The sequence below is a fragment of the Anabrus simplex genome, chromosome 2, assembly GCF_040414725.1.
Source record: "Anabrus simplex isolate iqAnaSimp1 chromosome 2, ASM4041472v1, whole genome shotgun sequence".
NCBI lineage: Eukaryota > Metazoa > Arthropoda > Insecta > Orthoptera > Tettigoniidae > Anabrus > Anabrus simplex.
The window spans coordinates 845,827,100-845,853,519 of record NC_090266.1 but is presented as its reverse complement, the minus strand read 5'-3'; the positions used below and the strand labels follow the sequence as shown (position 1 = coordinate 845,853,519).

The 26,420-nt window shown below is 41.2% G+C and overlaps 1 protein-coding gene across 1 annotated transcript in view; it reads right to left on the bottom strand.

Moving 5' to 3' along the window:
• LOC136863132 (uncharacterized) overlaps positions 1 to 26,420 on the bottom strand; it is a 251,579-nt gene that overhangs the window by 145,289 nt on the left and 79,870 nt on the right. Inside the window, exon 4 of the mRNA XM_067139476.2 lies at positions 1,824 to 1,964. Coding sequence (XP_066995577.1) covers positions 1,824 to 1,964 — 141 coding nt within the window. The remainder of the gene's footprint in view (positions 1 to 1,823; positions 1,965 to 26,420) is intronic.

Sequence of the window (26,420 nt, the reverse complement as noted above, 5' to 3'; positions counted from 1 at the left end):
TTCATAAAACAGACCTTCAAGGACTATCAATTATTTAAACAAAGAACCTAGCCCTCAGAGGGATATACAAAGATCATAAAAGTACGAAAAAATTGATGAAAGCACAGGAAATATTACTCAGTATCACTGGAAACTCATCAGAATAACACAACCTATATTTTCTGTTTACATAGTGCATTTGTTGATCCATTTCTTCAATATATTTACACTGACTGACAGAGCAAATGCAACACCAAGGAGGAGTGGTTCGAAAGGGATGAAAGTTGGGGAAAAACCAGAGACGGCACAGACGAATAATTGATGTTTATTTCAAACCGATATGCAGGTTACACAATGCGCACGGCATCGACTCAGTAGGATGTAGGACCACCGCGAGCGGCGATGCACGCAGAAACACGTCGAGGTACAGAGTCAATAAGAGTGCGGATGGTGTCCTGAGGGATGGTTCTCCATTCTCTGTCAACCATTTGCCACAGTTGGTCGTCCGTACGAGGCTGGGGCAGAGTTTGCAAACGGCGTCCAATGAGATCCCACACGTGTTCGATTGATGAGAGATCCGGAGAGTACGCTGGCCACGGAAGCATCTGTACACCTCGTAGAGCCTGTTGGGAGATGCGAGCAGTGTGTGGGCGGGCATTATCCTGCTGAAACAGAGCATTGGGCAGCCCCTGAAGGTACGGGAGTGCCACCGGCCGCAGCACATGCTGCACGTAGCGGTGGGCATTTAACGTGCCTTGAATACGCACTAGAGGTGACGTGGAATCATACGCAATAGCGCCCCAAACCATGAAGCCGCGTTGTCTAGCAGTAGGGCGCTCCACAGTTACGGCCGGATTTGACCTTTCTCCACGCCGACGCCACACTCGTCTGCGGTGACTATCACTGACAGAACAGAAGCGTGACTTATCGGAGAACACGACGTTCCGCCATTCCCTCATCCAAGTCGCTCTAGCCCGGCACCATGCCAGGCGTGCACGTCTATGCTGTGGAGTCAATGGTAGTCTTCTGAGCGGACGCCGGGAGTGCAGGCCTCCTTCAACCAATCGACGGGAAATTATTCTGGTCGATATTGGAACAGCCAGGGTGTCTTGCACATGCTGAAGAATGGCGGTTGACGTGGCGTGCGGGGCTGCCATCGCTTGGCGGCGGATGCGCCGATCCTGGCGTGCTGACGTCACTCAGGCTGCGCCTGGACCCCTCGCACGTGCCACATGTCCCTGCGCCAACCATCTTCGCCACAGGCGCTGCACCGTGGACACATCCCTATGGGTATCGGCTGCGATTTGACGAAGCAACCAACCTGCCCTTCTCAGCCCGATCACCATACCCCTCGTAAAGTCGTCTGTCTGCTGGAAATGCCTCCGTTGACGGCGGCCTGGCATTCTTAGCTATACACGTGTCCTGTGGCACATGACAACACGTTCTACAATGACTGTCGGCTGAGAAATCACGGTACGAAGTGGGCCATTCGCCAACGCCGTGTCCCATTTATCATTCGCTACGTGCGCAGCACAGCGGCGCATTTCACATCATAAGCATACCTCAGTGACGTCAGTCAACCCTGCAATTGGCATAAAGTTCTGACCACTCCTTCTTGGTGTTGCATTTGCTCTGTCAGTCAGTGTATTTTAATGACAGTAAAGTCCAACACTTACTTTATTGACAATGATGATCATAGGGTGTTTAACACAAACAAACCAACTGACCAACCATTACCTCAAGTATAGGAGGCAAGCATTAGCCATGCAACCGGGTTGAAAACAGCAACTACTATTAGGCCTACTACTACTAAAGATGTAAGGAATATTTTGATAGTTACTAACTTTGAAAATTTCTCCTAGAGTGAAGTACTGCTGCCATGCATTTTTATCCGGTGGCTGTACTTCCAAGGATCTTCTTGTTAGGTAGATGGCATCATCCAAGTACTGAAGATTAAAGAGGACTCGGGCAAGATTTAAAAGCACCTGCCAGGACAGAAATGAGTCATGAGTACCAAAAACATCATACAGTGAAACACAAGACACTTATAATCACTTTGAATATGACTAAGCATATTACAAAAATCTACTATGCATTGTTTAGCATTTGGAGAATGTTTTATACATTCTTTCTTTCTTGTCTACAAAAGAATGAATACCTTTTGTACTTTAAAAATACATATACTGTATAACTGTATATACAGTATTACCCCGCACTTACGTTCCCGGCTTTTATGTTTTCCCGTCTTTTACAACATTTTTTATTGGTCCCCTGCAATTTCCTATGCTCACAATGTATTAAAATCCTCAAATTTACGTTTGCAACATTCTATGCTTCCCGGCGTTCGAGAGGAAAAAATTTGAGGTAAAAAGGCGTCGCAACTAACCTAAAATGCTTTGAGTAACCACGGCATGATGACCAAATCAAACAACCATGGTCTATAATAACTCTTGGAACTCTCAGTATCGAAACTTCCGCTTAACCAACACAGCACATTTTTTGATATCAGGTGTTTTCCACAATGTCTTAAACCTTATTTTCAAATCTGACAACGATAAAGTGCCCATTAATCTTTCAAGAAGAAGAAGAAATCTGACGAGTTAAATTAACAAAACCGCAAAGGAGAATAAGAAGAAGAAGAATACATTATCAAGTGATTCAGTGTTTGTCTTGCCCGAGTTCGTTATTTCACGGTTATTGTTTTACACTTGCGTTTGTTGTTGGAGTTGTTAAAGTTATTGTCGTTGATTTGTCACATTTACTGTATTTTTGTTAATTGTCACGTTTTTTGTTCTTGTTATGTGAGTCGAGCAGTCAGAGTGAATTGCCGCGATCTTCCTTTACCATCGTGTGTATTTGTTAATCCTTCTTTGTTATCGCATTATTGTTTGTCTGCTGATAATGGAAAAAAAAAAGAAGGAAAGAAAAACTTTCACTATGGGAAAGTTCAAATATTAGAAAAGGTTGATTTGTACCGCGGAACACGTGTTTCATTAGCACGCGAATTGCAGCTTCCTGTATTCACGCTGAGTACAAATGTGAAAAACAGAGGAAGCATTACATCAAGTGCTTCAGAATGCAGACCAAACTCCAAGGAAAGGAAGTATGGGTCATACTGCAAATACGAGAAAATGAAAAAAAATTGTAAAAAGTTGGTTTGAAACTTCAAGAGCCACAACCATTCCAATTGATGGTGTTCTCTTAAGGGAAAAGGCGCTTAAAGTGGCAACATTCTTGGCATTGAAAATTTCAGCACGCCCAATGGCTGGATCGACCGATTTAGGAAAAGGTATAACCTAACCTAACATTTTAATTGCTACTATTGTACCTGTATTTACAACATTAACACAAATTTATTCCAGATGGAAAACTACACAATTCCTGCTTCCTACCGAAATAGTCCAGAATCGATCTCTGTTTACACTTCTTATTTCTTACGACCTCTATTTGTTTTCACGAGCTCATAAAGGTTATGAAAATTATTTTCACCCCCCTCTATAGATGACAGACACCTGTGTAAAAGATCCAGAAGCGCAGATTTTATGTATAACTAAGAATTACTTAAAAATTGTGTTTAGCTACTATTTCATGTAATTATTACAATAATTTTCTCTATTTTCAGGAATAAGATAAAAGACAGGTTATTTCAGAGATATAAGTTAATATTATTATTTGAACTTATGATTCTTTTAATATATCACGACTGCAACATTACTACTGAATACACTTATCCCTCATTTTAACACCATTGTTTGTTCAGACTGTAGTTGATGCAATAAAGAGGGTGGCATTAAACCAAGGTCAAGTTTCATAACATTCATTTGAAAGACTTATGCTAGATAGTGATATAATGTACAGGGATTTTCTGGAATAGTATTAATTCAAAATTTATATAGGTATTTTGTATTTATACAATACAGTGACATATGTTACATGCAAATTTTATGCAGTTATCATAAGCACAGTAAAGTACAATTATTCAGGTCTGAAAAATTATTTCAATGGAGTATACGGTGCATATCTGATATACACACCTGTACATGAAATCCTTTTAAAAAATTAATCAATTTTGGAGTGAAGTTTAAGGATCTGACTGCGAGCTGAAACAGTTGAATGAATGGCAATGAGTTGATCGCATGCTTCCAATGAGAAAAAATTATGTTCAAAATAACCATGCAAACACTCAATATACATCATAAAAACTTAAAGGAACAATTTAGATTAAATAAAGGAAAATTATGAGAAAAGTCTTAGGGCCCAGAATTAAAAATGGAATACATTACCCCAAACCCAACTCGGAAACATATTTAAAAATTTCTGAACTTACTGATACAATCAGACTGTGATGAATTCAATTTTTAAGCCATTTGGAAAGAATGAATAACAGCAGACTTACCTACACAGATTTTTGCAAATCAAAAGTACGAGATCAAAATAGTATAAGCAAGTAGAGAAATACATAACTGAATTAGGGTCACTAAATCTGCAGGACAGAAATGTCATCAGAAAAATTGTTCACACAAGGGTATTTGAGGAAGATGAGAAGAAACCAACATGACGCACCTGGTCGGAAGAACAGAAATTACAATAATCGATGAAAATGAAGAACTACTGGGCAAAGAGGAAAGCTCCACAAATGTTGATTCTTCGTGGTCCTAAGTGACCCATTCGCGAATAAGAAGAAGAAGAAGTAAACTATCTATACCCTCTTCAGCTTCTCTAGTAGTGGTCTTCTGATGCACCAGCTCAGGTATTTTATTTTCATTTTCACTGTCACTTGAACTTCCAGGTGGTTTCACTAAATCAACAATGTCAGTGGAAAGTTCCTGAAACACTGGCTCTTCTTGGTCCAATGCTATGAATTGTTCTGCTGTAAGAGTTGCTCTGTTAGGAAGATGTTCAAGAGCTTCCTCTAATGCTTCGACTGATTGGTTTTCATCAGATGAATCACATCCAGTAGGGATTCCAGTATAGGACCAGCAGTTCGTTATTGTTGTAGCTGAAACTTCTCCCCATACAACTTTGATGTAGAAAAATTCTTTAACAACAAACTGATATCAGAATCCCCATCACTGATCTGTTGAATTGTTTTATTCTCTTTTACACTCTGCTTTACGTTGTACCAACACAAATAGGTCTTATGGCAACAATGGGAGAGGAAACGGCCAGGAGTGGGAAAGAAGCGTCCGTGGCCTTAATTAAGGTACAGCCCCAGAATTTGCCTGGTGTGAAAATGGGAAATCACGGAAAACCATCTTCAGGACTGCCAACAGTGGGGTTCGTACCCACTATCTCCCGAATACTGGATACTGGCCGCACTTAAGCGACTGCAGCTATTGAGCTTGGTTTTTATTCTCTTGATACTGCCCATAATGCAATTTAAAACCTTTCATTATTGAGAGTACAAAGGCTGAAGATATCAGGGCACTGAGAAGGAAGAAATTCTACCCAAATGTTGCTTATATTACCTGAAATTTTGTGACATGAGGCACTAAGTAAAACTCTTTCAAGATTAAAATTATTGTGTCCACCTATTCAATACAAATATATTTTTTAGTGATTAAGTGCTCAATGTGTATCAAGTGTTCATAAGTAGTTTACTTTATTACAGTTTTTCCTTAAAGCAGGAAAAACCATTTTAGTGAACTTGTGAAAAACTATGATATACATAATGCTGCTTGATAATACATACACAAATTAAGTTGATAATATTTAATCACAGCAAAATCTTCTTAATGTTAAGTTCTTGGCCTTGGGTAAAAGTACATAAGTAAAGTTATTTACTAATACGTAAACTAATCCTTCTTTCTTAATCCATTTACCCTCCAGGGTTGTTTCTTCCCTCGGACTTGGCGAGGGATCCAACTTCTACCGCCTCAAGGCCAGTGTCATGGAGCGCGAGAGTTTGGGTCGGGGATGAAACTGGGAAGGAGGACCAATACCTTAACAGTGACCTTGTGGTGGCGGTGGGTGGGGGGGTGGGGAGGAAGCAGCCATGGCCTTAAGTTGGGTACCATCTCGGCATTTGCCTGGAGAAGTGGAAAACCACTTCAAGGATGGCTGAGGTGGGAATCCAACCCACATCTACTCAGTTGTCCTCCCGAGGCTGAGTGGACCGTGTTCCAGCCCTCGTACCACTTCTCTAATTTCGTGGCAGAGCCAGGAATTGAACCCGGTCCGCCAGGGGTTGGCAGCTTATCACTCTAACCACTACACCACAGAGGCGGACCGTAAACTAATATGAGTGTGAATACTGATGAATTAACTCTCTTGGTGCCAGGCAGTAGTGCGAGCACCCGCCCTTTAAATTGCCAAAGCCAATCAGGTCGGCATTTAAGAATCCAGTCGGAAGTTGCCAGAGCCAATTACATCGGCCGGCTTAAAATTCTGTGATATACATCATTTTGAGGCAACCTATAGTGTCGAGCATACTTTTGTTACAACCTGTAGTAAAGGGGCTACACGTTATTGTGTGCCTGCTTTAGCAGTTCTAAGAGGGTGTTATAGCTTTCACAAGAATCGTTTCCTGTGTTTACAAATACTGCTAACCAGTCTGTAAGAGATTGCTCCTTGCAGTGAGTGGATTTGGGACAGCAAAATGGCAAGTTTTTCACGTGATATTTTTTCAGCAGGTATTCATGACGACAAATTAAAGCAGTATTTGGAACAATGCGAAGTTAACGCGGATGATTTATCGGATAGCGATAGTGAATTTAGTTCAGAGAGTAGTGACGAAATTATACCGGACACACCCGCGGAATCACTGCAGCTAATAAAGGGACGTTTACTTTCTAACAGCACTAAAACTACTCTAAATATGGTAGTAGATGAAATAACTGATAATGAAGATGATGATGATGTCTCTGGAGAATATTTTGTGGAAATTTGACCCAATGAACCCGACAACATTCCTCAACCTCATGTCCCCTTCAAGGAACTTCTTGGACCTAAGCATGCCCCTCCGTCTGATTCTCCACCCGTATCATACTTCAATTTACTTTTCACTTTCTCTCTGCTAAACCTTATAGTCACATATAGTCTCCTCTATCATTACGTAAATGCTGGTCCCTGTGGGCCAAGTGAAACGTGCCTGCCTCTCACCCGGAGGTCATGGGTTCGATTTCCACCTAGGTCAAGAATTTTCGCCTGGTCCTGAGGGTTGGTTCGAGGTTCACTCACTGTAAGTGACCCTAAGTGATTGCAACTGAGGAGACATCTGACGGTGAGAGGGCGACCCCGGTCTAGAAAACCAAAAATAATGACCGAGGGGATTTGTCTCACTGACCATGCCTCACCTTGTAAACTGCAGGTCTCCGAACTGAGCAGCGGTCGCCTGGTAGGCCAAAGAAAATCAGGGCTTTGGCGCCATAGATTTCTTTATTACCGTACATATATTCTGTTGTATTGTAAAATTCTTTTTCAAATAGATACTAGAACCGAAAACGAGAAAATGATTTTGCTGAAAACAAAAACTATAATATCAACTATTATTTTCATTTTATAATTCAGAATTATTTTTATACTATGTTTTCCGCACATAGGAAATATCTTGTTAGTGTCTGCCATACATCGATACATATGCGCGAATTTTATCGGTGAGTAAAATTGCCTTCTTTTTACTAGTGACACATGTTTGAATTTTTATTTTTTATGTTTTTATTTTTCTTGCTCAAATTAGTTATTCTATAGAAGTTAATTTAGAAATACATTATACACAATTACGTACACTGACTGACAGAGCAAATGCAACACCAAGGAGGAGTGGTTCGAAAGGGATGAAAGTTGGGGAAAAAACAGAGACGGCACGGACGAATAATTGATGTTTACTTCAAACCGATATGCAGGTTACACAATGCGCACGGCATCGACTCAGTAGGATGTAGGAACACCGCGAGCGGCGATGCACGCAGAAACACATCGAGGTACAGAGTCAATAAGAGTGCGGATGGTGTCCTGAGGGATGGTTCTCCATTCTCTGTCAACCATTTGCCACAGCTGGTCGTCCGTACGAGGCTGGGGCAGAGTTTGCAAACGGCGTCCAATGAGATCCCACACGTGTTCGATTGGTGAGAGATCCGGAGAGTACGCTGGCCACGGAAGCATCTGTACACCTCGTAGAGCCTGTTGGGAGATGCGAGCAGTGTGTGGGCGGGCATTATCCTGCTGAAACAGAGCATTGGGCAGCCCCTGAAGGTACGGGAGTGCCACCGGCCGCAGCACATGCTGCACATAGCGGTGGGCATTTAACGTGCCTTGAATACGCACTAGAGGTGACGTGGAATCATACGCAATAGCGCCCCAAACCATGATGCCGCGTTGTCTAGCAGTAGGGCGCTCCACAGTTACGGCCGGAATTGACCTTTCTCCACGCCGACGCCACACTCGTTTGCGGTGACTATCACTGACAGAACAGAAGCGTGACTCATCGGAGAACACGACGTTCCACCATTCCCTCATCCAAGTCGCTCTAGCCCGGCACCATGCCAGGCGTGCACGTCTATGCTGTGGAGTCAATGGTAGTCTTCTGAGCGGACGCCGGGAGTGCAGGCCTCCTTCAACCAATCGACGGGAAATTGTTCTGGTCGATATTGGAACAGCCAGGGTGTCTTGCACATGCTGAAGAATGGCGGTTGACGTGGCGTGCGGGGCTGCCACCGCTTGGCGGCGGATGCGCCGATCCTCGCGTGCTGACGTCACTCGGGCTGCGCCTGGACCCCTCGCACGTGCCACATGTCCCTGCGCCAACCATCTTCGCCACAGGCGCTGCACCGTGGACACATCCCTATGGGTATCGGCTGCGATTTGACGAAGCGACCAACCTGCCCTTCTCAGCCCGATCACCATACCCCTCGTAAAGTCGTCTGTCTGCTGGAAATGCCTCCGTTGATGGCGGCCTGGCATTCTTAGCTATACACGTGTCCTGTGGCACACGACAACACGTTCTACAATGACTGTCGGCTGAGAAATCACGGTACGAATTGGGCCATTCGCCAACGCCGTGTCCCATTTATCGTTCGCTACGTGCGCAGCACAGCGGCGCATTTCACATCATGAGCATACCTCAGTGACGTCAGTCTACCCTGCAATTGGCATAAAGTTCTGACCATTCCTTCTTGGTGTTGCATTTGCTCTGTCAGTCAGTGTATATTTTTTTGTATCATAAATTATTTTTTCAAAGTAGATATTGAGGGAGAAAGTGCGAAAATGTCTCTCTCTTCCTAAAAATAAACGTTATCGACAACTATAATATCAATAATAAAATGTTTTTGACTCTTTATATCACTATAAACCAGTTGTTTATTCTATGTAGTCGATATGTAGAAACGTTCACGCCGGTATTTGCTATACACGGGTAGATATACGAAAATTTAAAAATATATGTATTTCCACTGAAAACGGCCTGGCACTTTACAGTAGTAGAGTGGAGGCGGAGCTCTGGCCTCTCCCAGCTGATGGTGAGCGGCCGACCAGATCGGCTCCTGGCTCCAAGAGGGTTAAAATCCCTGAAATATTGTTACTAAGTAAATGAACAATTATTCTCAACTAGCGTATGCATCCAACATAAATTTACTTCCGTCTCCGGGAGTGAAGTAATAACTACGATTCTGAATAATATACAGTATATGACTGTAAATCAGTCCACAAATTGCTACAGGGCATACAAAGTTTAATTTCAATGTAGATGATGACCTGAGTAACATGACCACTTTTAGTCAAATGGAGAGGGAAAAGAGTCTGAAGTGTCTGCTTGATCACAATGTGCACAAACAACTATTAACTTTATTATTCAGCTTCTTAACCTGGTCTTCATTCATAGCGACAAAACGTTTCTAGTGATTGAATCATACGTCAAGGAAGGAGTTAATTACTTGCGTTCAAAGAAAATGAATATGTGCTGTCAATGTAAATATTTATTCTATATGTCAGACGTCACTCTAACATAGCTGTATATCTGCGGTGCTGGTATAGGAAATTACTAGAACTAGGAAGGGAGCTGTTTCTAGTTAAGGTATACCCCGTATTTGGCCGTGTGAAGATGGAAAAACATAGGAATCATGAAATACTGTATCATACCATACTGAACCATTCTGTTCATGGTCCAATTGAAGCAATATTTAATGCATTGATGATAATTATATGAGACCACAGAAAAAGGGCACGAACTGGAGTAATAGCGTGCTTCGGAGAGTCACCGTGTCAGTTTCGGGCGTGATTCAGTGTGTGACAAGGATGGAGAGAGGAGAAGCCAACCACTTGATGCTAGGGGATTTTCTTATGCCAATCTACGGACAAGAAAAGCGGGAGAATCCAGGGCTGACGAACCAAGAATAGGTGGACACAATAATTTTAATCTTGAAAGAGTTTTACTTATTGTATCTTCAATACAGAACAAAATGAGATTAGTTACTTGTAACTGTCAAGAATCAGTAACACATTATGATTCCTTATTCTCATGTCATTATAGAAATTTCTGATACATTTGTCGAATTCAACAGTGATCATATATGCTTTTCTCATGTTCCTTTGCTCAACATAAACAGATAGGTTATAATTTTTTAAACACCGTGGTTTAGCAGACGTACTGATCAGAGTCACCTTTTTTTATCACTTCCGTTGGCATTGGTACAAAACACAACAGTCATTCTGTCCTTGAATTTCTTGCAACCCCTTCCAGTAGCATTTGATACTATTTTATCAGGTTGCATTGTTGTTGTATGAGTCATCAGTCCATAGACTGGTTTGATACAGCTTCCATGCCACCCTATCATATGCTAACCTAATCATTTCTACGTAACTACACAACCTACATCTGCTCTAATCTGTCATATTCGTATCTTGGTCTACCCCTACTGTTCTTACCACCTACACTTTCCTCAAAAACCAACTCTACAAGTCCTGGGTGTCTTTAAGATGTGCCATGCACTATCATTCTATCTCTTCTTCTGGTCAAATTTAGCCAAAATCGATCTCCTCTCACCAATTTGATTCAGCATCTCTTCATTCGTGATTCTATCTACCCATCTCACCTTCAGCATTCTTCTGTAACACCACATTTCAAAACCTTCTATTCTATTTCTTTCTTTCTGACATAGTTATCGTCCATGTTTCACTTCCATACAATGCCATGCTCCAGACGAAAGTCTTCAAAAACATCTTTCTAATTCCTATATCAATGTTCGAGGTGAACAAATTTCTTTTCTTAAAAAAGGCCTTCCTTGCATGTGCTAGTCTGCATTTTATAACCTCCTTACTTATACCATCATTGGTTATTTTACTAACCAAGTAACAATATTCATCTACCTCCTTTAAGACTTCATTTCGTAATCTAATATTTCCTGCATCACCTGACTTTGTTCGACCGCACTCCACGACTTTTGTTTTGGACTTTCATCTTCTATTCCTTCTCAAAGACTCTGTCCACACCATTCAGCAATTTCTCCACATCTTTCGTAGAGTCAGATAACTATATCATCGGCAAATCTGAGGGTTTTGATTTCCTCTCCTTGTACTTTGATTCCCTTTTCAAATTCCTCTCTGATTTCCTTTATCCCCTGTTCTACGTAAACACTGAAAAGGAGAGGGGACAAACTGCAGCCTTGCCTCACTCCCTTCTGGATTGCTGCCTCTTTTTCAAAGCCCTCGATTCGTATCATTGCACACTGATTTTTGTATAGATTGTAGATAATTCTCCTTTCTTGGTATCTGCTTCCGATCACCTTCAGAATATCTTTTTTGTTTTTACTTGCTAATGGCTTTACATTGCACCGACACAGATAGGTCTTATGGCGACAATGGGATAGGAAAGGCCTAGGAGTTGGAATGGTGTGAAAATGGAAATCACAGAAAACCATCTTCAGGGCTGCCGACAGTGGGATTCGAATCCACTATCTCCCAGATGCAAGCTAACAGCCGCGTGCCCCTGACCGCACGGCCAACTCACCCGGTTTCAGAATCTCAAACAGCTTGGTCCAATCAACATTATCGAATGCCTTTTCTAAATCTATGAAAGCCGTGTACAGTACATGGGCTTGTCTTTCTTAATTCGATCCTCCAAGATCAGACAAAGTCAGGATTGCCTCACGTGTTCTTACATTTTTTTTTTTCTGAAGCCAAATTGATCTTCTCCCAACTCAGTTTACACTTGTCTTTCCATTCTTCTGTAAATAGTACGTGTTAAAATTTTGCAGGCATGAGATACTAAACTAATGGTGCGGTAGTTTTCACACTTGTCAGCACCGGCTTTCTTGGGAATAGCTATAACAACATTCTGCCAAAAATCGGATGGCACTTCTCCTGTATCATACATCTTACACACTAAATGGAATAACCTCTCCATGCTAGTTTCTCCTAAGGCAGTCGGGAATTCTGAGGGCATGTCATCAATTCCCGGTGCCTTGTTCCTACCTGGGTTTCTAAAGCTTTGTTGAATTCTGACCTCAAAATTGGGTCTTCAATGTCATCAGCATCAACAGCCTCTTCTTGTTCCAGAACACTATCACCTACTTCTTTACCTTAATAAAACTGTTGGATATGTTCCTGCCAACTTTCACTAATTAATAGAGTGGAAATACGTATCACTGGCTGCAAACACTAGTTGCTTTACGTTGCACCGACACAGATAGGTCTTATGGCGACGATGGGACAGGAAAGGCCTAGAAATGGGAAGGAAGCGGCCGTGGCCTTAATTAAGGTACAGCCCTAGCATTTGCTAGGTGTGAAAATGGGAAACCACGGAAAACCATCTTCAGGGCTGCCGACAGTGGGATTCGAACCCACTATCTCCCGGATGCGAGATCACAGCTGCGCGCTCCTAACCGCACGGCCAACTCGCCCGGCCCTGCCAACTTTCTAACCTGTCTTTTTTCCCTAGAAGTGGTTTTCCATCTGAGCTTTAAATATTCATACATTTAGCTTTCCTTTCCCCAAAGGTTTCCTTGATTTTCCTGTATGCAGTATCTACCTTTCCTACGACCATACAACCGTCAACATCCTTGCACTTCTCTTTCAGCCATTCTTCCTTAGCTGTCCTGCACTTTCTATCTACTTCATTCTTTATTCACCTATATTCTTTTCTAATGTCCTAATTTTTTGCATTCTTGTCCTTTAGTTGTTCATCAATCAAGTCTAGTATCTCTTGAGTTATTCATTGTTTCTTAGTTGATCATTCTTCCTAAATTTTCTTCAGCAGACTTACTGATCTCATTCTTCATGACTGTCCATTCTTCCTGTACTGTGTTTCCTTCAGCCATTTAATTTAGTCCTTGTGTTACATGTTCCTTAAATAATACCTCACACTCTTTTCTTTCAATTGTCTAGATTGTATCTCCTGGTATTCCTTCCTTTCTTCAACTTCTTCAATTTCAGATGGCATTTCATGACCAACAGGTTGTGGTCACAGTCCACGTCTGCTCCTGGGAAAGTCTTGCAATCCAACACCTGGTTTCTGAATCTCTGCCTAATCATAATGAAGTCTATTTGATACCTTCCAGTGTCTCCAGGTCTCGTCCATCTATACAGCCGTTGTTTGTGGTGTTTGAACCAAGTGTTAGCAAGGACTACAGACTTACCAGCTGGATTCCTTTTTCATTCCTTTGTCCCAATCCGAATTCTCCTACTGTTACCTTCTCTTCTTTGGCCTACCACTGCATTCCAGTCTCCCATCACAATTAGATTCTTGTTACCTTTTACATATTGTATTAAATCTTCTAACTCTTCATATATTCTTTCGATTTCTACATCATCCACTGAGCTAGTAGGCATATAGACCTGCACGATTGCGGTGGGTGTCTAACTTGACAACAATAATCCTTTCACTATGCTGGTCGTAGTAGCCTACCCGGAGCCCTATTTTCTTATTCAGTACTAAACCAACTCCTGCATTTCCCCTGTTGGATTTTGTGTTGATAATTCTGTAGTCACCTGACCAAAAAATCCTGTTCTTCCTGCCAACGCACTTCACTTATACCAACTACCAACTACATCTAACTTTAGTCTATCCATCTCCCTTTTCATATTCTCTAACCTACCACAACGATTCAAACTTCTAACATTCCACGCTCCGAATCATAGAATGTCAGTATCCATCTTCCTGATGATACTTCATTGTATACTCTCGTGTAGTCCCTACCCGAAGATCCGAATGGGGGACTATTTTACCTTCAGAATATTTTACGCGGGAGGAAGCCATTATCAGTACACCATTCATACAGAGAGAGCTACATGTCCTCGGGAGGTAGTTACGGCTATAGTTTCCCGTTGCTTTCAGCCTGTAGCAGTATCAACATAGCTAAGGCATGTTAAGTAATATTACATGACTATATCAGTCAATCATCTAGACTGCCGCCCTTGCAACTTCCGAAAGGCTGCTACCCCCCCAATCGATGAACCATTCGTTAGTCTGCTCTCTCGACAGATACCCATCCGATACAGCTCGATATTTATACTACTCGATCAACCATCTAGAATGATCGACTTCTGGAAGAGTTCTTACAACACTCTAATGGAACATACTCGAAACATCGATCGACCAGCTAGTCGAATGGGTACTCAAACTTTCCTTCAATATTTAAAAATGTACATGGAAATATCTACAACATTCGTAATGTCTCTACGTGTATCTGGATAATAAAACCTTAAAGTAAGTTTCCAGAACCCTTCATATATACCAAATTATAGTACAATAAATCTAACATACGAACATTATGGAATTTTCTACCGCTTTCGACTCTATAGATTTTGAGGTTAGACAATATGTATTTGAGGTTATACAATTTTACACTACATATTTACAGAGAAACCATATACTAGTCATGTTTAACACTTAATAACAGATAATTTAGTATTAAATAAACTATAATTAAAATATATTAACCATACTAATTGAAGGTTTTACATCAAATACAATGTCGTACCTACGACAATTATCCCCCTAAAACCTTCAATATCTACCCTGTACATTCCTTACTCTAGGTCTTAAATTATATCTACCGAGCTCGATAGCTGCAGTAGCTTAAGTGCGGCAAGTATCCAGTATTCGGGAGATAGTAGGTTCGAACCCCACTGTCGGCAGCCCTGAAGATGGTTTTCCGTGGTTTCCCATTTTCACACCAGGCAAATGCTGGGGGTGTACCTTAATTAAGGCCATGGCCGCTTCCTTCCCACTCCCAGCCCTTCCCTGTCCCATCGTCGCCACAAGACCTATCTGTGTCGGTGCGACGTAAAGCAACTAGCAAAAAAAAAATTATATCTAGGTGTACCGAGCTCGATAGCAGCAGTCGCTTAAGTGCGGCCAGTATCCAGTATTCGGGAGATAGTAGGTTCGAACCCCACTGTCAGCAGCCCTGAAAATGGTTTTCCGTGGTTTCCCATTTTTACACCAGGCGAATGCTGGGGCTGTACCTTAATTAAGGCCATGGCCGCTTCCTTCCCACTCCTAGCCCTTTCCTGTCCCATCATTGCCATAAGACCTATCTGAGTCGGTGCGACGTAAAGCAACTAGCAAATATATATATATATAAACAGGTGTCCTTATATCTATTTCTACATCTCTCTTAGTCCTCACTATTCAAATTACACCTAGACTACCTCAATCACACTGTCTTCTCGTTGGCGTTGTTGAAGTCCACATACCGCAGCTAGATAGCTCAATCGATGGCCACCACCTTCCCATGGGGGATCCGCTGGGTCTGGCTGATGGTGTCCCTGTTCTCCGTAGCAAAGATCCGCAGGTCCTTGCGTGGCAGTCGACACTCCACTGACTTTCCCCTTGGTCGTGCCTTTGTGTTCTGCCAGGACGTACGCGTCTTCGTAGTCCACCGGTGTGATGCACGGGAGAGGCTCGCACGTCGTGGTCTTGGTCCTGTTGAGTCTCCTCTTTTTCCGGGGTGCTGAATTCAACGTTCCTACCGCCATATGATTTTGTCCCGGGACTAGTGTCCTGGTTACGTGGCACCCTCGTTTGTAGGTTGCCGTCGACACAATGATCCCGTTGTCCCGTGGAGTTGTCATCTTCACGACGCCGGAGCCGCCATCACTACTTGCAGGCTTCACCCGTGTCTCCAGAGCTGTCGTGCTTTCACACAACGCACTCGCTTTTTCCACTGGGCCTTGAACTACAGACTCCACAAACGCAAGCATCACTTCGGACTGCTTCCCGACCGGTTTGTTGTTGTCCGACACAACGTCAGTGATCACTTCGTTGCCCAAAGAATTGATTTGGTTCTTTATTTCTTGAGTCTGGGCCTTGATTTGTTTAGTCTTGGCCTGGATTTTTTTTGTCTCAGCCTGGATTTTGTTGGTCTCGGCCTGAATCCAAGCAGATAGTTGTGCGAACATACTGCACACCCGGTCATTGGTTTCTTCCTCCGAGGTGACTTCGAAGTCGAAACTGTCTGGGTCCTCTCTGTTATCTATCAAATCCTGGCGCAGCATCTCTTGTAAGTTCGCTTTTCTTCCAGCCGTCGGTAAACCTCGGGATGTCAGGGCTTTCCATAACACCAGCAAGCTCATTTGGTCGATTTTCATTGCTGAAGTCTTGAAGTGTTCTGTCACGGTTGCCAATTTATCGTTCTACATTGCGATTTTATTTGACGTAAATAAATATCACACAAGAACACGTTCACTTCCTTGTATAAATTACTTTATTTACACTGCACGTCACAACACACAATTATACACAGTAGCAAATGACACTATATACAACACTCAATAGCGGAGTACCCTGAAGTCGATTCTGACAAGTACAGATATCAACAACACTGACGCGCGCACTCTTTTGAATTCCCCGCCTCACTCACTCACTCGAATCCAGTACTCAGACTCCACCCCGGAGCCCAACAGTCATTCTCAGTCCATCACTTGCCTGAGTCCCAAGAACTAAGAACTGACTACACTGACTGACAGCTCAATATTTATACTACTCGATCAACCATCTAGAATGATCGACTTCTGGAAGAGTTCTAACAACACTCTAATGGAACATACTCGAAACATCGATCGACCAGCTAGTCGAATGGGTACTCGAACTTTCCTTCAATATTTAAAAATGTACACGGAAATATCTACAACATTCGTAATGTCTCTACGTGTATCTGGATAATAAAACCTTAAAGTAAGTTTCCAGAACCCTTCATATATACCAAATTATAGTACAATAAGTCAAACATAGGAACATTACGGAAATTTCTACCGCTTTCGACTCTATAGATTTTGAGGTTAGACAATACGTACAATTTTATACTACATAATATTTACAGAGAAACCATATACTAGTCATGTTTAACACTTAATAACAGATAATTTAGCATTAAATAAACTATAATTACAATATATTAACCATACTAATTGAAGGTTTTACACTAATTACGATGTCGTACCTATAACAATGTCGACTGACATCAGAAATGATCATCTCATCTTGTAAATCTCAACATACAGCCAGACCATCATCACCATCATCATCATCATCATCATCATCATCATCATCAAAGTATACTGTACATAGGTATAAAAACCTCTCTCGTAAATCTAGCTGCTCACTGCCAGAGGCATCTTCATTATCTAAATTAACCCACCTGGTGAATATGACTTCTCACTGACAGGTGCATCATTAGTGTCTTCACAAAAGGAGGCCGCTTCTTGTAAAAGACCATCTTTACGGAAGCAGTTGTTCATTGTGGAGGATGACACATGTTCGCAGGCAGCCGAAATGAACTCCATGGCCTGGAGTAGGTTATTGAACATACTGTATATTCATGTCCTGCATCTGCCAGTGTTACTAAATGTTGTACCAACATTTTTCTACAGTGCACTTCAAATTTGTCAACCCAGGTCGAGCAGGTGAAAAGCACTGGTGCAAGTTGAAGGGAAGAATTCCACTTGAACATTTTCCAAGGCTATTTTGGGTGGATGGTCTGCACACCGATCCATTAGAAGCAGTATCTTCTTCTTCTCCCTTCTCATTCTAAGGTACAATTTCTTCAGCCATTATTTCATAATAACTATTGTCATCCAAGAAATTCTGTTGGGCTCATAAGCAGTAGGTTTTGCTTTGACAACCCTAAAGCACCTCGGATTTCAAGATTTTCCTATCACAAGAGGAGGTGGTTTGTCAGAGCTATCAACATTGCTGGCAAGGAGAACTGTAACACGAATCTCACTTTTTTTTTTCTTTACCTCCATGCCATGGGCCCTCCTTGGCTAGTGATTTACTTGGAAGGAGATTGTAGAACAGGCTGGTCTCATCCCTGCTGTAGAAGTTCTTAGGCTGATATTCTTTTGTGAATTCTGGTAGGATCTCTTCTTCCAGTGTTTCCATGATCTTTAAATCCTTGCAGCCATCCTGATAAGGCCATAAAATCTTCAGTGTTAATCATCATTCTGGTTAGATCAATTGCTTTTGTTTTCAACATGACACCACTGACCGGGAGACATCCAGCACGTTTTTGCCCAAACCACGTAAGTAGAGCCTTTTCCAAATCTGCATATTTTGCCTATTAATAACGGCCACATTTTATTGATTTTGCAGCCAATTTTAAAGTTTTCATAAAATAGTGTTTCTTTAGTGGTATTAGCGATTCCTAAATCTCCAGCTATTTCAGTTTTAGTTTTATGTGAATTACTGTCCACTTCTTGTATAAATTTTACTTTCTCACACAGCATGTAACTTTTATGTTCTCCATGGCCAACTGACAGCAACGTACAATTTCTACTGATAGAACTGCGGTTTATATTACTCAATAGACAAATGTCGGCTGTTGGCATCATTTCAATGTGTACTACTTACAGTTAAAACGGAAGTATGTACTATGTCCCGAACATGCGTCTTTTTATCTTTCTACTTTAGCTTTATGCCGCATATCACTTCCCATGACCTTTGCTACAGCAGCGCACCCCTCCAACATCTATAACTAAAGTCCCACCACCAACAATGCCAAATATAAATAATGTATCACATTTCTTTTTCTTTTGTTTTACATGTGGCTTTACGTCGCACCGACACGGATAGGTCTTATGGCGATGATGGAATAGAAAATGGCTAGGAGTGGGAAGGAAGCGGCTGTGGCCTTAATTAAGGTACAGTCCCAGCATTTGCCTGTTGTGAAAATGGGAAACCACGGAAAACCATCTTCAGGGCTGCCGACAGTGGGGTTCGAACCCACTATCACATTTCTTACTAAACCAGTTTTCATTCTACAATTGACTTTACATTGCACCGACACAGATAGGTCTTATGGCGACAATGGTATAGGAAAGGGCTAGGAGAGGGAAGAAAGCGGCCATGGCCTTAATTAAGGTACAGTCCCAACATTTGCCTGGTGTGAAAATGGAACCCACGGAAAACCATCTTCAGGGCTGCCAAATGCAAGCTCACAGCTACATACTCCTAACCGCATGGCCAACTCGCTCGGTTTACTAGTTTATAATATGCATATAAAATTATCTTTGTCGCTGCGTGTGTAAAAGGGGGGAAATCTCCTTTTTGCAGATTATTATTATTATTATTATTATTATTATTATTATTATTATTATTATTATTATTATTATTATTATTATTATTATTATTATTATTATTTTAAAAGCTGAGTCAGTTCTTCACAGCTTCTTGTAGAGAGGTACTGTTTGGGCACCCTATTGAAGGACTGGCTCTTCAGTTCTCACGTCTTGCTGGCGCCAGAAACAAGAAAATCAGAAAACGTGGGAATGACACCAGAAAGGAATCTGGGGTTCTGACAAGTATCAAAGTGTTCTGGCAATTGTCAGAGAGTGTGTGAACATTCCACCCTCGTGGTAAGAATATACGTAAGCTGCTCCAGACAAATCCTGCATGTGATTGGTTGTTTACTTCCTTGTTCTGGAAGAGGGGCGCATGCAAACTGGGCGGATGCTTGACTTCATATTCTAAGACACAAAGCTAGCATCATCTATTCTCATTTTAATCCTCTGTGAAGGTGGACATGTCTGTTCTGAGCTCTCACTTCGAAGGGGAGTTCCGCCCTAAGTAATGAGTGTTATTTTCTTTAACAGGTCTTAACCTTTTCAGTTGCAGGAATTTGGTGGGGCAGTCTCGCATCTCCGATGATATAATTAATTGAGAAGAAGAAAAGTGCCTTTCAGTGCTATCACGCTTCTGTTTTAGCGGCAGGTAAACTTTAATATCTTGTAGTAGCAGGTAAAATAACATTACTTGTAAAATAAATCATGTCACCTTAATTTTCTTGTTGCTTGTCTCGGTAGAACTGCAATAAGGGAAACTTTGATTCCAAAGTAGGTTTTTTAAAATTACAGGGTCATGTCCTTAGAATCCCCTTGATGTCCATTAGCTCACTTGTGTTTTCTAATTTGCTACTGTTTAACCTTATTTTCTAAAATTTTAAAATTCCTTTTGATATCACCTTTAAACCTGTTGGCGTTTATTTGGCGCACAGGACATTGCTTGTCTCCTGAGGTCAGGACAACAAATCCTCCCATGCCTGTGAGCACGGCTGTCAATTCGGTCACCTTCAATTGTTTGCCAATGTAGTTTTATAGTCCCAGATCGCAAAGGTCCCTGTATTTGTGAGAAAGGCGATGATTTCAGGTTAACCCTACAAGTGCCATGCAGTATAGTCTGTAGTGCCAGGAGAATAATGTAGAGAATTGCTTGTTGCAATAATAATTAATTTTAGTCACTTTGGACACATTTTTTATGAATAATACAGCATTTTAAAGAGGAAGGTTTGTGCATTATTTGCAACATCAATACAAGATATATATTTCAAAATGTTTTGACAGAAGTGTTCTTTTTAAATTTATTTTTTATTTTTAGATTCAAAGTTTGAGGTGTTTTTGCAAAAAAGTGCCTAGTAAGTAAATGCTTTTGGAATATACAATTTGTTGAAAATATCATGAACTAACATTACACAATGTTTCAGGCTTCTAAGACTGTACCTGTGTCTTGAACAATCAAGAACATTTGAACTGAACACTACATAGAGATTCAACCATTTTTAGGTCTAGCCTTTAGCCACACGGCAACTTTCTTTTAAGTTCTTTTGGTCTGTGATAGTGCTCTAATTGTCCCCAACACTTCTTATGGATTCCCACATTGTACCCTGGGCACCAGTGTGATGATCATCCCCTCTTTTTTGTTGGACCACATACCGCACACTTTCACTCTTGACGTGGAGGCAATTTCGCATAGTAATGGCTACTGTCTCCAGACGGTCCAGGTGATGGCTTTAGAGGAATATTAGGCCTAGCTGGGATTGGTTTCTTTGCCAGTGTCTCCACTACTTCAACAATGTAGTCGTGATGATTCATTTGGAGGCAGATGTCAGTGTTGTCACAGTAGGCAATGTACGAATTTAGCATTGTCATGTCAAGCAAATTTTGAAGGATTTTTCTCCAGTATCTCTTGTAGCTTGTTTTGCAGCAACATGATGCACCTTCTGGTCCTACAGGTCTACTCCACCCATTTGTTTATTGTGGTGTTTGGCAATATGCAATGGTTTGGATACCTCCTTACCATTTTTTGCCTTCACCAACACAGTTTCAGCATGACATGCAGTGGAAAGGCTTTCTGGATTTCTTCTCTTTGAATCCACAAGCTAACACCTCCCCCTTTCTATAATAGAGGACATCACCAGCTTGCAGTTTTGTTTGCACAAGCTCTTTAGGAAGGCCCTTAGAATTTGCTCGGACTGTTCCCGTGAGCATGACCCTTTTCTGATGGAGAACATCTGCCAACTGACACTTTGTATAGAAATTGTCAGTAAACAAATGGTAACCTTATTATATAGGTTCCATTTACCAACAATTTCAGTAACTACTTTCTGTGCCATGCCATCTGGGTCACCTGAGGCAAAAAAATTACTGTACAGCTCAGTACGCAATACATATCCAGTTTTGCTTTCACACAGTTCAAACTTTTGATGCCAAATCGAGCACGTTTCTTGTTTGGCATGTATTGTATGAAAGCAGCTCTATTTTTCATTCTGATCAAGGATTCATCTAGTGAGACTTCCTGTGCAGGCATACACAATTTCTTCCACAAAGAATTTAGGAAGTCTAGCAATGGTCTCACTTTCCAAGAATCATATCCAGGTTCATCCCTTGGAACTGCTGTGGCATTTGAATTCAAATGTACCACTCTGTTTATTAATTGGAAGTCATTCTTGGACATTGCACTTGAAAAGAATAGCATATACTGGGAAAATCTAGTGTCCCAGTGTTTTTTTTTCATCTTTCTTGGGATTTAAACCCATACTCAAAATAATGCCTAACCACTTTTTTAGTTTTTCCTTATCTACAGATCTGAACATTTTCAGTCTGCTGTGAGGATGTGTCCCCAGATAATCTGAATGCTGTTCTAACAATTCAGCAGCATAATGATTTGTTTCACTAGCTATCATCCCCCACAATTCTTCAGGAAAAAAGAGATCAAAGTACGATATAGCATTTGAATTTCTGGGGATGTTAGCTTGGAAGCCAGTATTTCTTGGCATAAAATCGATACCACTTTTTGCAGGCTCTGGTCCGCTAACTTTCTGCCATGAGACATCTGAATGACTGATTGTATCACTGACGGGATCAACTGGATTCTAATTAATAATACGACTGAGGCGTACCTGCAGTGGTATATCATCATCTTCATCATCAGGGTGTTCAAATGTTTGAACATCCCTAAATCCACTTCCTTGGGCATCCCTAGAATCATGTATGCTGTTATCATCTTCTTCAGAATCATTGCTATTAGTTCACCATCTTGCACATCACTGAAATCACTCTCATCTTCCGATAAATTACTTATTCTCTCAAGATCTCCTGCAATGTTTTCAATTTGGTCAGTCATATCTGTTTACAATGACCACATGGCCCATGCATCTTCAACGAGTAAATACAACAGAAATACACATCCTATTAGAGTACCAACTTAACTAAATGCAATGACAAAACTTCCTCGTCACCGTCTGCTTCCAAGAATTGCGAAAAGATGTCACTATATGTCTGAAAACACGCACGTAGTCAGAGTAGATTTTTTCGACCCTGGCACTACAAAGAAAACGGAAGAGTCGAAAAAATAGACTCTTGGCACTTGTAGGGTAAATGATATCTTCAAACCATTTTAAGAGTGTCGACCAGAGCACTGTGTAAATGTCTATTAATATGGTTAAGATATGTGTTTTCTAAAATCATTTTTGAAGGTTAAGGTCGTTATCTAAATGAACCTAACGAGTCATGTTTCATGAATGATATTTTAAGGAACCTGATATTCTTACTCAAGAATGTAAGCACCACCTAATCACGTTTCTGGCAGAGACATCCAACATCTTCCACACATCCTGTTGTCAGTCTATTCATATTAATTGTCCTTGTTTGTGTTTTCTGTTCATCCTTCCTTTGCTTGTTTATTATTTCATTGTTTCTTTATGAGTATAATGTTACCACGCAGTACACTTACTCACCTTTATTTCCGTAACATCAGAAAATTAATATTTCTATGGCATTATTTTAACTCTGTTATGTGCAAATCGTGCCTTTGCTGGCAGGACATAGTATTTACAGTGCACTACGTCTTCTACTATGGGCTAGAGCAATACTGTTACTTTCACTGATCTATCTCAGCTTTATCCTTTGCTTTGACAAAATGAAAGTGACTGAGGTATGAGTGATGCTAGTAATGCCATTCCTTATGCAGCCAGTCCCTGCTATGAATGGTGTGATAATGTCGCTCATAGGGTCAGTTAGTGCATGCATTTCAGTGGGCTTGGCAGACTGATATGTAATAGCAACTTCTGGCTCGGTGAGGAAAGCAACGGGAAACTACCTCACTCCTCATTTCCGTAGTACGCCTCTTCAGTGATGCCTAGGCCATCTATGACAGCTGATGGCGGAGCTGTTGAGGATCCAACCAGCCTTTGAGCTGAGGACTAAACATACATACATGTGCAAATCAACTGTATTCCACGAACAGGTGTCTGGTTCATAAGCTTTCTATTTTATTTAAAAGCCATGCGGTCACTTTCCAGGATCTTGGTTAAAGGGAGAAATGGTCCTATAGGAAGGTGTCCGTTAGGGCAGGTTTGACTGTACAACTTTTCTGTTTTCATAATCTTGAAACTGCAGCAGGGCAAATATCTGCAAATATGAACTGTGTAAAGGTTATAGATCTCATTTTTTAACCCCTCAAGCCAGCAATTTAATTCTGAACTGCTCACTTCCCACTTGAAATTGAAGCTCATCAATTATTCAGACACCATCAAGTTACTGTTTGTTGTTTGAGTCATCAGTCCACAGAGTGATTTGATGCAGCTATCCATGCCACCCTATCATATGCTAAACGTTTCATTTCTACGTAACTACATCTGCTCTAATCTGCTTGTCATATTCATACTTTGGTCAACCCTTACCGTTCTTACCACCTACACTTCCTTCAAAAACCAACTGAACATGTCTTGGGTGTCTTAAGATGTGCCCTATCATTCTATCTTTTCTTCTCATCAAATTTAGCCAAATCGATCTCCTCTCACCAATTTGATTCAGTATCTCTTCATTTGTGATTCGATCTATCCATCTCACCTTCAGCATTCTTCTGTAACATCACATTTCAAAAGCTTCTATTCTCTTTCTTTCTGAGCTAGTTACCATCCATATTTCACTTCCATACAATGACATGCTCCAGATGAAAGTCTTCAGAAACATCTTTTTAATTCCTATATCAATGTTTGAAGTGAGAAAATTTCTTTTCTTAAGAAAGCTCTTCCTTGCTTGTGCTAGTCTGTATTTTATGTCCACCTTACTTCTGCCATTGTTAGTTATTTTACTACCCAAGTAACAATATTCATCTACTTCCTGCCATCTTTCTGCTTTGTCTTCTTTACCTAGATGAGGCTTTCCATCCGAGTTCTTAATATTCATATACCTAGACTTCATTTCGCCAAAGGTTTTCTTAATTTTTGAATGCAGCATCTATGCAGGACCATACAACCTTCGACATCCTTGCACTTCTCCTTCAACCATTCTTCCTTAGCTCCCTTGCACTTTCTATCCACTTCATTCTTTAATCGCCTGTATTCTTTTCTGAACTCTTCTTTTCTAACATTCTTGTATTTTTGTCGTTCATCAATCAACTCTAGTATCTCCTGAGTTATCCACTGATGCTTAGTTGATCTTTTCTTCCTTCCTAACATTTCTTCAGCAGCCCTACTGACTTCATTTTTCATGACTATCCACTCTTTCTCCATTGTGTTTCCTTCAGCCTTTTCGTTTAATCCTTGTGCAACATGTTCCTTGAAACAATCCCTCACACTCTTTTCTTTCACCTTGTCTACTAGATCCCATCTCCTTGCATTCCTTCCTTTCTTCAATTTCTTCAACTTTACATGGCATTTCAGGACCAACAAGTTGTGGTCAGAGTCCACGTCTGCTCCTGGGAAGTTTTGCAATCCAACATCTGGTTTCTGAATCTCTGCCTAATCATAATGAAGTCTATATGATACCTTTCAGTGTCTCCAGGTCTCGTCCATGTATACAGCCATCATTTGTGGTGTTTGAACCAAGTATTAGCAAGGACTAAATTATGATCAGTGCAGAATTCAACCAGCCGACTTTCTCTTTCGTTCCTTTGTCTCAATCTGAATTCTCCTACTGTATTACCTTCTCTTCCTTGGCCTATCATTGCATTCCAGTCTTCCATCACAATTAGATTCTCATCTCCTTTTACATATTGTATTAAATCTTCTATATCTTCATATATTCTTTCGATTTCCTCATCATCCACTGAACTAGTAGGCATATAGACCTGCACTATTGTAGATGGCATTGGTTTGGTGTCTATCTTGACGACAATAATTCTTTCACTGCGCTGGTCGTACTAGCTTACTCGCTGCCCTATTTTCTTATTCATTATTAAACCAACTCCTGCATTTCCCCTCTTTGATTTTGTATTGAAATGAAATGGGGTATGGCTTTTAGTGCCGGGAGTTCTGAAGGCATATTTGGCTTGGCAGGTGCAGGCGACCTGCGCGTCGTGATGAGGATGAAATGATGATGAAGACGACACATACACCCAGCCCTCGTGCCAACGGAATTAACCAATGATGGTTAAAATTCCCGACCCTGCCGGGAATCGAACCCGGGACCCCTGTGATAAAGGCCAGCACGCTAACCTTTTAACCATGGAGCCGGACAATTTTGTGTTGATAATTCTGTAGTCACCGGACCAAAAATCCTATTCTTCCTGCCAATATACACTGACTGACAGAGCAAATGCAACACCAAGAAGGAGTGGTTCGAAAGGGATGAAAGTTGGGGAAAAAACAGAGACGGCACGGACGAATAATTGATGTTTATTTCAAACCGATATGCAGGTTACACAATGCGCACGGCATCGACTCAGTAGGATGTAGGACCACCGCGAGCGGCGATGCACGCAGAAACACGTCAAGGTACAGAGTCAATAA